The sequence below is a fragment of the Gastrolobium bilobum genome, unplaced genomic scaffold (genome assembly GCF_033153095.1).
Source record: "Gastrolobium bilobum isolate Gb01-03AN ecotype WA unplaced genomic scaffold, APGP_CSIRO_Gbil_v1 utg3218, whole genome shotgun sequence".
Lineage (NCBI taxonomy): Eukaryota > Viridiplantae > Streptophyta > Magnoliopsida > Fabales > Fabaceae > Gastrolobium > Gastrolobium bilobum.
Genome location: NW_026897874.1, coordinates 191,956 through 204,780, shown reverse-complemented (window position 1 = coordinate 204,780; position 12,825 = coordinate 191,956). Strand labels below are relative to the sequence as shown.

General features: G+C 34.6%; 1 protein-coding gene across 1 annotated transcript; it reads right to left on the bottom strand.

Moving 5' to 3' along the window:
* Positions 1-2,591: 2,591 nt before the first annotated feature.
* Positions 2,592-4,146, bottom strand: LOC133311035 (UDP-glycosyltransferase 708G1-like). Its single transcript, XM_061512044.1, has one exon. The coding sequence runs from the start codon at positions 4,144-4,146 to the stop codon at positions 2,758-2,760; it is 1,389 nt and encodes a 462-aa protein (XP_061368028.1). The 3' UTR covers positions 2,592-2,757.
* Positions 4,147-12,825: the final 8,679 nt, after the last annotated feature.

Sequence of the window (12,825 nt, the reverse complement as noted above, 5' to 3'; positions counted from 1 at the left end):
TGTACGCCAAAAGTTTCTTTCTTTCTTTATTTTCTTTGTGTAGAAAGAAAGAAAAATTACCAGACTACAAAGGAATACAGAGAGCAGTATAGATAGAAATCATAGAACTATGAAATAAATATTTACAGATTCCAGTTTGTTGCACAAACTCAGTGATATTAATTACAAATATATATAATTGGTGTTGTTAGAAGCAAGAGCATGCCCCTGCAAGCTTCCCTGTTGTTCTAATTATATTTGCCTTCTCTCTTGCTTTGAGCACTTCACTCCTTCATCTTTCATCTGCTTGTGCTCTTGCTACTCCTGCAATCTCATCTATATAATTTATCTTATTCATATATTAATTTCTTCCTCGCTTTCACCCTTTTCCCCCTCATTTTCACTCAGCAGCATGTTTCATTTAGTTAATATATATATATATGGGTTTGTTTTTTCTAAAGTTACTTTAGATAACTTTATCTAATGTTCATCGAAACGACGTCGTTTTGGGGCGGAACTCATGGTGTTTTTGTAATTTTAATTTATTTCAAGGTTATAATAGTCTTTATCATTCTAATTTTTTAATTTTTCAACTCCAAAACGATGTCGTTTCGATGAACATTAGACAAAGTTGTCTAAAGTAACATTAGATACTTTTTTCTCTATATATATATATATATATGGGTTATCTTTATCTCATTTTAGATGAGATAAACAATTTTTCTACACACACAAAAAATGATTGGATCTCACTACTCTTTTTTCTTTCTCCTCTTATCTGTGGGTCTCACTTGTAATTTTATACAACATGAGGTAACTATTTTCCTACAACATAAGAAAAATATTTCTCTCTCTCTATATATATATAGATAGGTTATTCTACCTAACATTTTTTCTACTTACCTTTGCCTACTACTATGAAACACCATTAGATCAGAATCTTAACTAATATTTATCTTTCTCTCTTCTTAAGATCTAACGATGTTGGAGGATGGTAGGCAAAGGTAAGTAGAAAAAATGATAGGTAGAATAACATATCCCATATATATATATACATATAATGTAGAAAATATTTACGAGAAAATAAAAAAAAAAACCTCTCTGTATGTACTATTTTTCTTCTTTATCCTTGCCACATCATCTACGTTACATTACAAATTAGATTGATTAATGATAAGAATGACACACAAAATAGATTGATTAACATTAGATATTGTCTTTTAAAACTTGAAAAATAATCTTATACTTGTTTATTCAAAAAAAAAAAAGTACACGTTTTTTATAATAACAAAATAAAATAAGAAAAATAACCTTTTCTTTCCTTCTTCTTCTCATGAAAGATAACGTATAAAAAGACTAGATAAAATTCGAGTGTTGAATTTAGGATTTGGGTTTGATTTTATTCTGACATAAACTATGAACTTCAATTGATTTTGCATATGAATTTCTTTTCCAAGATATGACTGTTATTCATAGGCTTGCCTTTCCCCATTTCCATAGCTGGATTTTGAGTTGGATAATAACGCTTTCAATGGAACATCAAATTCATCAATCTATTCGCACACTTTTCTTCCTTCCTTTTCACTGAGTAATGTTGCTCATTCGGTGATTTACTCAAGTTTTGACATTTCGTATGTTCCTATTGCTGCTGAAAGTTTAATCAAGCTTTAAAATATTGCTTTTCATATAAGAATATAAAATTCCTTAAGGTAATGCACGAAAAATCTGTTAAATTTTGCTACTATCTAAAACATTTACATCCTTCCTTTGTGATAATTTAAATTGACATTCTCCTTAATAGTACATCTTTTATTTTTATCCGAATTTTCGTTAGCGCTTGCCCCGAATTTTCATAATCCTTAATATAATGATGAATGATACAAAAGATCAGCTTCTGCTACCGTTGGTGATGCTCGAGCAACAGACGAATGTGTATAAGGAGTGGTTTTTTATTTTTATTTTTATTTTTATTTTTATTTTTATTTTTCAGTTTTAGTAGCCCACTAGCCTGCTCTAATACATGTAGACTTGGAAATTTAATCTACATATTCAAGAGCCATAAAGATAGTTCATGATAGGGTTACACCATCCACGTCAGAACACAGAAAGTGATGCACAATGGTACATTTTAAGAGCAATGAAATCGCCTTAGTATTCTTGAAATTGTTTGTTTGGAATTTAATAATTCAAGTGTCAAAGCAACATAAACTCTATTTTTAGTACATTTTCTGACAATAGCTCATACACTCTTCATTTTCTTTGTTCATTTTCCCTCTATTTTGATTTTCTCTCCTCATCCAAATGCAACGTTAATGCCTTTAGCATCTGCACTTAGCAAGTTTCATGACATCTGGGGTATCACAAGCTTTGGAAACTGCCACTCATATAATAATTAAAAAAGAAACAAACACCTGAGGTTGGTGTTGATGAAATTAGTAAGTTGATCCAAATGACTTCAACTTACAAGTGGGTTGAAGAAGGAACACTAAAATCTTTGACTATGCAGAAAACTACCAGCTATTTAGAAAAATAGCAGTGCTTGACTTGGGAATTTGGGAAAAAGGGTAAGAAAAACAACACACACAAAGGCTTCATCTTTATTATTTTCTAGTGATATGCCAAGTATTCCATATCTATGCAAATGGAATCCCCAGGAACTGCAATACAAAGGAAACTTTCTATAGGAAACATGTGCTTCCTAGAGTCCTAGTAATTGAAAAATAATTACCCACCTGCAATGATATGAAGTACATGACCAAAGTTCCAAATCATTCACCCTCAAACGTTGTTAATATTCTTCTTCAACTCTTCCATTAGTTTCTGAAGGGTAACCTCACAATCCCCACCAACACTCATGGCCTTCCTTCCTACCTCTTTAAGTTGTGCTGCCTTGACTTTAAGATATTCATTCTTCATCATCTCCTTTATGGCCTCTCCAATTTCCTCCCCTTTCACCACACGTTCTCCACCCCAACCCCAATTCTTGTTCCATATCCCCAACCCATTCATCTCCACCACATCTGCATTTATCTTTTGATCACCATGCTGAGGCCAAGCCAGAATTGGCACACCATACCAAGCTGCCTCCATCAATGAGTTCCACCCACAATGACTCACAAACCCTCCCACAGCTCTATGACCAAGAATCTCACTTTGGTCCACCCATTCTTTCATCACCAAACCCTTCTCCCTCAACCTCTCCACAAGCTCAACCCCCAATACCTCATCCAACCCCACTTCTTCTTCCCTATCAACAATCTTATCCTTCACCACCCACAAAAACCTACATCCACTCCTCACCAACCCATCTCCAATCTCTCTTATTTGGTCCCTTCCCATGGCTGTCCTGCTTCCAAACCCAACATACACCACGGAACCATTAGGCTGATCATCAAGCCACTTCAACGGTGCACCCAGTTGACCCACCTTCTCAAACTCACAAGGCACAAAAGGACCAATGGCATAAACTGGCGGCATTCCTCTCACCACTTTTCCAGCATTAAGAGCCTCCAGTGACTGGGGTTCAAGTGCTACAAAGGTGTTGACTAAAACCCCATGGAACTTTGTGACCTTAGGACTGTCTTCCATGAAAAAGTTTCGAAAGAGGGTGTCAGGTTGGAGAAGCACGGGAGGGATAGATGATGTGGGTATAGGTGAAATCCCTGGAATGTCAACAACATCAAGTCCAGGTAAGGAAGCAGAAAGAGTGTGGAAGTGTGAGAAGAAGGAGAACATGGCAGCAGAAGAAGTGAACAAGAGGTAGTTGGGGAGAGAAAGGGCATCAGTGATTGGAAGGAGAGAGGAAATCAAAAAGACATCAGAGACAAAAGATGATAGAGGAGGTGAAAGCGAAGAAAGGAGGGGGGAGAGAAGGTGTGCAGAGTCACGAATGGCATGGACTCTGAGGAAAAAAGGGTCAGCAGAAGAGTTGTTGGGTGTTGAAGATGAAAGTGGTTCAAGATGAAATTGGATTTGGTTGACTTGAGGGAAAGAAGATTGGAAGCGAGACAAGAGTTGTGATTCGGCGTGAGAGACAGTGGGGTGAGGAGTGATGAGAGTGACTTTGCAATGGTGATGGAGAAGCATAGCAGCTAGCCTCAGGAATGGTGTGAGATGACCCATTCCGGCGCTTGGCAACAGAGCCACATGAACAACATCATCAGACATGGCTTATGGCTAATGGTTTGGTTTCCCAGTTTGACTTTAGAGATAGAGAGAAAGAAGAGTGATTGATGGCAATGTTTCACGATTTCTGAATTCCTTTTATGATATCCATCCTCCCACCACGTGAACAGCACAGCAGATAGCAGACCTTGTTTTGTGTTGACTTCCCAAAACATCTCGTCTTTGATTACTGCACCTATAACTTTCCTTGTAGGTCCACATGAACAAAATCTGTATCCATTCCAAAACAAGTTATCTACCTATCTTCGGTCAAACACATTGCATAACTAACGAGTTCTTTTTTTTTTTGGAGTTAAATAACTAACAAGTTATGATTACCATCAAAAGCAGGACAATAAAAGTAATTAATGTCAAGAGACTAATACAAATTATTAAAAAAAAAAATCATCCAACACTCTAATTTTTTTTGGGTTGAAAATAATTTTTTATATGATAAAATAATTTTTTTATATGATATTAGAATTTTAGTGAACATAGGTCACAAGTTCTATACTTACAATATCGACCCTTAAAGTTTGATTCTTTACAATTAATACATTTTTTTTAGAATAAATATCTTTTAGGTTTCTAACAAAAAATACGGTCCTCACTTTAGTTTTTACTAAAAAAAATTTAGTAGTTTGGTTTTTATGAAATTCAAAGTGAACCCTAATTCTTTTTTATAAGAAACTAAAGTAGGAGACCGTATTTTTTGTTAGAAACTCGAGAGACTATTTACTCTCTTTTTTTATACAAAAAGAAGGACTACAACGCACCACCTAAGAGAGCTATTCATCTCCTTTACCACTAAGCTAACCCTCATCACAATTTTTATTCTTATTTTTGTCAAAATTAATACACTTTTTAACTTGAGGTTGGGAATACCTTTGGAAACCGTTCAGATTCTACTGCATCATGGGTCGATCTCGGACCAGTTTAATGGCACGTCAATGGACCATAAATTACTATTCCCATTACTGTAGCCCATACTAGAAGATAACATGATACAACATGGGATGAGTGTTTATTTTAGAATACAAAATAAAATTAAAGCCAATAAATGTGGCATAATTAACTAAGGGTTTGGTTCATATCTGACAAGGGCATGGGTTCAAATCGGTTGACATGTGAGGACTTTGTTAGTGAGCGATGTCTAACCTCACTTAAATTTTTTAATTTAAAAAAAAACTTTTTAAAAACATATATAATTAAAGTAATTATATGTATTATGATTTTCTCTGGTCTTATCTCTTATTCGTATTATCTCATAAAAATATAAGTTAGTTCTTTGCATGATTAAATAAAAACATAAAATGAATTTGGAAGAAAAAAGTTATCAATTTAATGAGTTTTTTATTCTTTTATTTTTTAATTGTGATTTGTGGGTTGGTGAGACGACGAGCTTTAAATGCGGATAAACTTGTGCCGATTAGGCCAAATCATATCAAAACCTTTTTTATTTCAATTTTACATGGTAATTTATTTAGAATGTGAGAAAGTGCATATAGAAAAAGATATATTATTTATTACGTTATAGGAGATAAATTTATCTCATATACATATAAAAATATATGAAGCTGATGCTGATCTATGTGAAAAGAAAAGAAATATATAAGTCTCGTATATTTTATGTATGTATAGTAAATAAATTTATCTTTTACATAATCAGAAATAATAAAACCATAAAAAAGGCTACGAATGCAATTTCTTACATAATGGGAATAGGTGACTTATTCAATTAAGGTGCGATATATATATATATATATATATATATATATATATATATATATTGATTTTATTATAAATTAGATGCGAGCACATGTTAATAATTTATAATTGAGTTCGTTTTTTTTGTAGTTACTGCAGATAAGTTATCTGCAGTAAGTCCAATACTACGTCGTTTTGGGCGGAAATCATGATATTTTTATAATTTTAATTTATTTCAGGGTTATAATAGTCTTTATATTTATAATTTTTAATATTTCAATACCAAAATGACATCGTTTTAAAAATAAATGTAGATAACTTATGTGCAGTAACTGCAGAAACATTTTTCCCTTTATAATTTAGCTAATCCAATTTAACTTTATAAACTGTAGACTTTTCTTTTGTATAAACTATAATTATAATTAATTTAAATGTCACTACAGTAAAAACTAATTTTAGCGACGGTGTTTTTTAATCTTTGTAGTGGTTTGAACCACCGCAAAGAATTTCTCTGGTTTTTTAAGAACTGACGTAGAAATTTACGCCATTAAATAATTCAAAATCGATTTCACACAACTAATGGAATAACCGATGTTAAATATACAACTGACACTATATCTGTATAACCGACGTTAAAATAAGTTAATTTAATAAATTGTTAATAATTATGCTAAAATTGTTAAAATAAGCTAAACCTTAATAATTTAAAAACATTTCAGCACCATTTTCGTATGAATATTTGCTGTATATTTTGTTTTGGAAAATTATTTGCTGTTATTTTACATTGTTATTATTTATATCATTACACAAAACATACTATTGATTGATCAAACATTTAAACCGCAATTCTATTATCATCAAATTCATACATAATTAAGTGAAATCCAAAGTAAACACAAATATTGATAACAATTTAAAGTGTCGTTGCATTAAAAATTAATTGATCCAAATACATGATAAAACAAAGTAAATGTGCTTCACAAATTTGACATAAATGGAATCAAATATCAATAAAACTACAAATGTTTAAACTTCAGTAACTTTACAAATTAAAGAAAAATGGTTTCAAAGTACCAACAAAATTACAAAAGTTTAAACCTAGGTAATCTATTAGGGCTTGTGAGTTGCAGAATATGAAGAAGGTTGGTGACAAGGATTTAACTCCGCTGACTGCATTATAACCAAATGAATAACATTTTTAGTAAATGCATTAAAAAATTATAAGATGTTTATTAAAAAAATGGTAACTTACTTGATCATTAATAACAGTATTCAGCAGTAGGTAATAGACATATTTTGATATAGTTTAGCAAGCATGACTTCAATTGATTTTCTCTTCTGGACCTCTTGTTGTAATTGTAATTTTAGGTGGTCAACTTCTTGATGCAAACAAGTATCAGTAGATGACTCGCCACTTGAACTACTACAACCACTCACATTTTGCCATTTATAACTATATCCAAAAACTTGAGAAGGATAAACACCATATCCCACGCCTTGAACTTGTCCCGGATGTTCCTTGCCAAACACTTGGCCAAGAGAATTATTAGGTGCAAGTGATGAAGTCACATTTCCACTACTTTCAATCTCACTGATCTTCTCCTGTGAATGTTTATGATTACAAAAAATAACTGTTGTCAAGAATCAAAAGAGAGAAAAAATAACTAGTATAAATCTCATATTCTAACTATGAAATGCTGGAAGAAAATAATGATTAAAAATAACTATTACAATGTTTTTTTCTCTTGTGCACAACCTTAGCCAAGAGCAATAGATCAACAAAATAATGATTAAAATTCATGATCTTGCAGCTATATATGAAGAACTAAATTAAAAAGTCCCTTTCATTTCCAATAAATATCAAATTCAATGATTAATCAACATGGAATGCAGACTTTAAAATTCAATTCCAATAAGGCAATAATTATCCAAACCCTGAAAAAATGAAAATGATAGGAAAGAGAGAAGAAATGAAAGTGGCATCAGAGACGAGCAAAAAGGGGAGGTGAAAATGAAGAAAGAAAGGGAGAGATAAGGTGGGAAGTGTCACGAATGGCTTGGAATCTGAGGAAAAAAGGGTCAACAAAGTCTGGTGTTGAAGGGGAAAGTGGTTGAAGATGAAATTGGACTTTGTTAACTTCAGGGAAAGAATAGTGGAAGAGAGATAAGAGTTGTGATTCAGAGAGTGAGACAATGGGGTGAGGAATGATGAGAGTGACTTTGCAATGGTGATGGAGAAGCAAAGAAGATAGCCTCAAGAATGGTGTGAGATGACCCATTCCGGTGCTTGGCAACAGAGCTAGATATGAACAACATCACAAGACATGGCTTATGGCTAATGATTTGGTTTTCTGGTTAGAGTTTGTGTAATGCCTGGCCGCTTCAAGAATCAATGACTATCCCCACATACTAACACAAGACTTTTCAGTGTGCTTTTTCCTGTGCTTTTTCCTCACTCGCACACTTCCTGTGAAAACTTCCCAGGAGGTCACCCATCCCAGAATTGCTCCAAGTCAAGCACGCTTAACTGTGGAGTTCTTCCGTTCCAGGCTATCGAAAAGCAGATACATCTTGTTAGTATAGGTAGTACCAATTAATTCTTATAAGCTATCCTAAACTGTGCAGTCTCATACTTGCACAGTCTTTGGAATCCCTCTATTTCAGGTGTCGATTCGATTCATTCATGCATATAACCCCCTGCTGGAAGCCTGTCAGGAGCCGCTCTTTGTCCATGCCCTTTCACACCGGCGATCACTCGCCGCCCTCGTCAGCGCTCAGATGTTACATGCCCACAAGCTTCTGCCTGGTTCGTCCTCGAACTAGGGTTGGCAAAACGGGCCAACCCGGCTCGACCCGGCCCAACCCACATTCAACCCGTAAAAAATGGGTCGGGTTAGGGTTGGCCCGAAAAAAATAAACGAGCCAGAAAACTCAACCCAGCCTGACCCAAGCCGGGTTAGGGTTGGCTCGCGGGTTGGGTCGGAAAAAAGATCGCGGGTTGGCTCAAAAAAAGCTCGTGGATTAGCTCGAAATGATGCCAGTGGGTTGGCTCGCGGGTTGGCTCAAAAAAATTGATTTTTGTGGAACTAGTCTTATTTATGGATTTGTACTAAACAAGTTTAAAGTTCAAAATGTAAGCTTTCATCTTCCACTCATCAAAATTAAGCTAAATAAAATCAAACCGTAAAAAAAATGAAAAAAAAATACTTGACAGCAATAAACATACAAATGGACCAAAATGATACCCTATTCTTAATAAAATTTATAAGTTTCTAATTGGAAAAGCTAATTATTTATAAGTCCAAAATGTAAGCTTTCATCTTTCTTATTTTTTTTAATACAGTCATATTTTTTTATTTTTTTTTAATTAAAAAAAATACCCAACCTGCGAGCTGGCCCGTTAAACCCGCGGGCTGGCTCGTTTGGGTCTGGGTTGTATCGGGTCGGGTTGGCAGCTCATTTAGGCCAACCCAACCCGACTCATTTAGGACGGGTTGCGAGCCAACCCGACGGGTTGACTTATTTTTGTCATCCTACCCCGAACCACACCGTACTGGAAGAGAGGCCCTGCTCCAATACCACTTGTAACGCTGGCCGCTTCAAGAATCAATGACTATCCCCACATACTAACACGAGACTTTTCAGTGTGCTTTTTCCTCACTCGCACACTTCTTGAGAAAACTTCACAGGAGGTCACCCATCCCAGAATTGCTCCATGTCAAGCACGTTTAACTGTGGAGTTCTTTCGTTTCGTGCTACCGAAAAACAGATGCATCTTGTTAGTATAGGTAGTAAAAATTAATTCTTATAAGTTATCTTAAATTGTGCAGTCTCATACCTGTAGTCTTTGGAATCCTTTTCTTTCGGGTGTCGATTCAATTCATTCATGCATGTAACCCCCCGCTGGAAGCCTATCAGGAGTCGATCTTTGTCCATGCCCTTTTGCACCGGCGATCACTCTCCGGCCTCGTCAGCGCTCGAGGTGTTACAGTTTGAGTGATAGTGAGTGAGTGATAGTAATGCAAGATTTGTGAATTACTTATTTTATAATTTCAGATCTCATGTGGAAATCTCTCTTATCATAAACATCAAAATGGTGACAAGAACACGTGAATGTGTTGTTGATTTGTATTGCCCGAAGAAGCAGACATTTTATAAGGAGATGAGAGTAGGAGTCAACTTGGATCTCAGACTATAAACTACTACTCTGCTCATCTCAAAAGCATCGATACACACATTTGAAAAAAATAATGTGTCGGGCATGTGCAGTGGCGGATCCAAGAAATTTTTTTTATGTCTGTACACTCAGGGTGAGGGTTCGGGGAGCCGCCCCCGATTTTTGTTTAAAGATCTTAATCATGATCCAATTTTTACTTCCACTTCAAAAGTAAAGCTTTGGTGAATCAACCAAAGTTTTAAGAAAATAATCAATAATGATATATGTCTACAAGTGCAGACCATGGCAACCACCTAGGTTTGCCATTGGGCATATGTCCATTCTGACACGCATCTGACACATGGTCAGCATTTTGGGACACGCGGTTAATGCTTCAACACGCATTCGATACACGGTCAATAATTTTTGACACACATTCAACATTTTGTGACATGTTCGAATACTCGATCAATATTTTCTGGATGGTCAATATTTTTTTTTATAATATTTGATATATGTAATTAATGAAATATTCAGATAACACAACTAATGGTTGGAGTGTCGTGATGGAGAAAAGTTATTATGGAATGGGTGCACCACTATTAGGTGTTCTTTTTTCCTAAAATGGAGATTTTTTATGATATTTTTACCCTTATCATTTTGCTTATTTTCTTCTATGTCCTAATTTTTTTCTACTTTGGAAAAAGGTGCACCTGCACCAGCACCTAGAGCACAATAACTTTTCTCGTTGTGATGGGATAGCTATCAATTTGCCAAAATTCGTACGAAAGATTTCGTACAATTTAAAGGTTGGTTTCACTTAGAAATATATGTTATATTAATATTACTGTATTATTTCTAGGGAAAAATGTGTATCGTTTTGAAAGATATAAAGTTGTGTCATTTTAAGTGAGAAAAAGAGATAAATTATGAAAGAGAGAATAGTTGAAAATTTTTGTAAAGGTGTGGATCCCACCTCTTTATGAGAGTGAAAGAATATAAGGTGTGTCATTTAATTTTTTTTCTATTTCTGAATGTGTAACTGTGATAATAATTAAACTTTTTAAAAATAACAATATATAGTTAAATGATAATGTTTTTTACAACAACGAATCAATATTCAATATCAAATTAAAGAACGAAATTGTAGGTGGTTTTTTTTATTTGCTTTTACAGGAAGCAGTTGTATTTTAGTTTAGATGGTAGCTGACTTTGATTCAGACCTTTAAATGTTCCTATTCTTCGTCAACAGTCAACACAACCAAGAAAGGTGCTTTTCTACAGGTGCCATAGTGAAATAATAACTTATTGGGAGCATGGCGTTCAACATTCAGAATTTTAAGAAATAAAAGTTTCAAAAGATCTGTATTTTTACATTTTTATTTTATTTTTTATTACGAACAAAAGAGTTTTTAATTAATTAAATTAATGTTTTTAAGTATATTTATTTATATTAATTATATTTTATTTATAATTAAAAGTACCTGTAACAAGATTACAAAAATAATAACAACTAAAGTAGTACCTGTAACATACACTATAGTGTGCAACTGTGCATAATGTACGATTTAACCTGGGTGCCCAACTCTCCTACCTTGCAGACCTTAGTTTTAAGTTTTAACTGAGAATCCAGTGGAATCTGCCAACTGGACTGTCTCGAATTTCATCTCAAATGAAGGCTGTTGGGACTGGGCAACCTTGAATAACCTCCTGCCAGCGCCTACCTGTGCAAAGTTAGCAAGCATTCTCCCTCCTTCGGCTCAGGATGGGGTAGATAAGGTTATCTGGTTGGAAATCTATGAAGTGAGAGGATTCTATGAAGGCCTCCTTCAAGCTTGGAAGGGTGGATTCAAGAAGGTTTGGATTGAAGGAGACTCGCTGGTGGTGGTCAACACTATCAAGAATGGCTGTCAGGAATCTCACCCCATGGCTCACGTAATCAACAGAATTAGGAATCTCATCCAATTGGATTGGGAAGTTCTGGTTACCCACACATTCCGTGAAGTCAACAAGGTAGCTGATTGGATGGCGTCCTATGCTTATCAGTTTAGTGATTGGAATACTCATGTATTCGTTGAACCCCCTAGTGACTGTAGGCCTCTAGTTGGTACTGATGCTATCGGCACCTTTTGCCCAAGAAACTGCAGATTGTAGTTTGTTTTCTTTTGCTGTTTTTTCCTTTGTTATACAAAAAAAAAAAAAACCTCAGCGAATCCCTACTGCAAATCTGCAATCATTACATACAAATTATAAGAAAAAATATACGTGTGCATATAAATTATAAGAAAATCGGAGGTCCGTATTTCCTTTACGACAATTTACAAAGTGCTCGCAAAGACTTTTCAAACTCAGCATTTAGATAACATGTCAAAATCCTTTTCGCAAACGTTTCAACATCTGTTTCCAAAATACTTGCTGGTCATAAAATCGTAATGCAAAATAAAATTATAGTTCACAGAAAAAAAACTTTTCAATTTCATACAGTCATCCATACAATATCACATCAATAGTAGCATGCCCAATACAGTAGAAGCCAACAACAAATATCCAAGTCCTCAAAAGCTTTTACGTCCTCCTGCCATTTTGTAAAAATAGCAGCCCCAAAGGAGTAAGAAAAATCTCAATAGTGTGGCAACAAAATCAATAATGCAACAATATTAAACTAGGCACAAAATTATAAACAGTCGCTACAAACATGAAATCATTTTCATCATAGTTCCTTTTTATCATATATCATATCGCGTATATAACGCCAAAGTACTAAACAGAGCGCGTATATAACGCCAAAGTACTAAATAGAGCGCGTATATAACGCCAGA

Bases quoted from the DNA above. Each gene is read 5' to 3' on its own strand.
- LOC133311035 (XM_061512044.1), bottom strand. From the start codon at position 4,146: ATGTCTGATGATGTTGTTCATGTGGCTCTGTTGCCAAGCGCCGGAATG.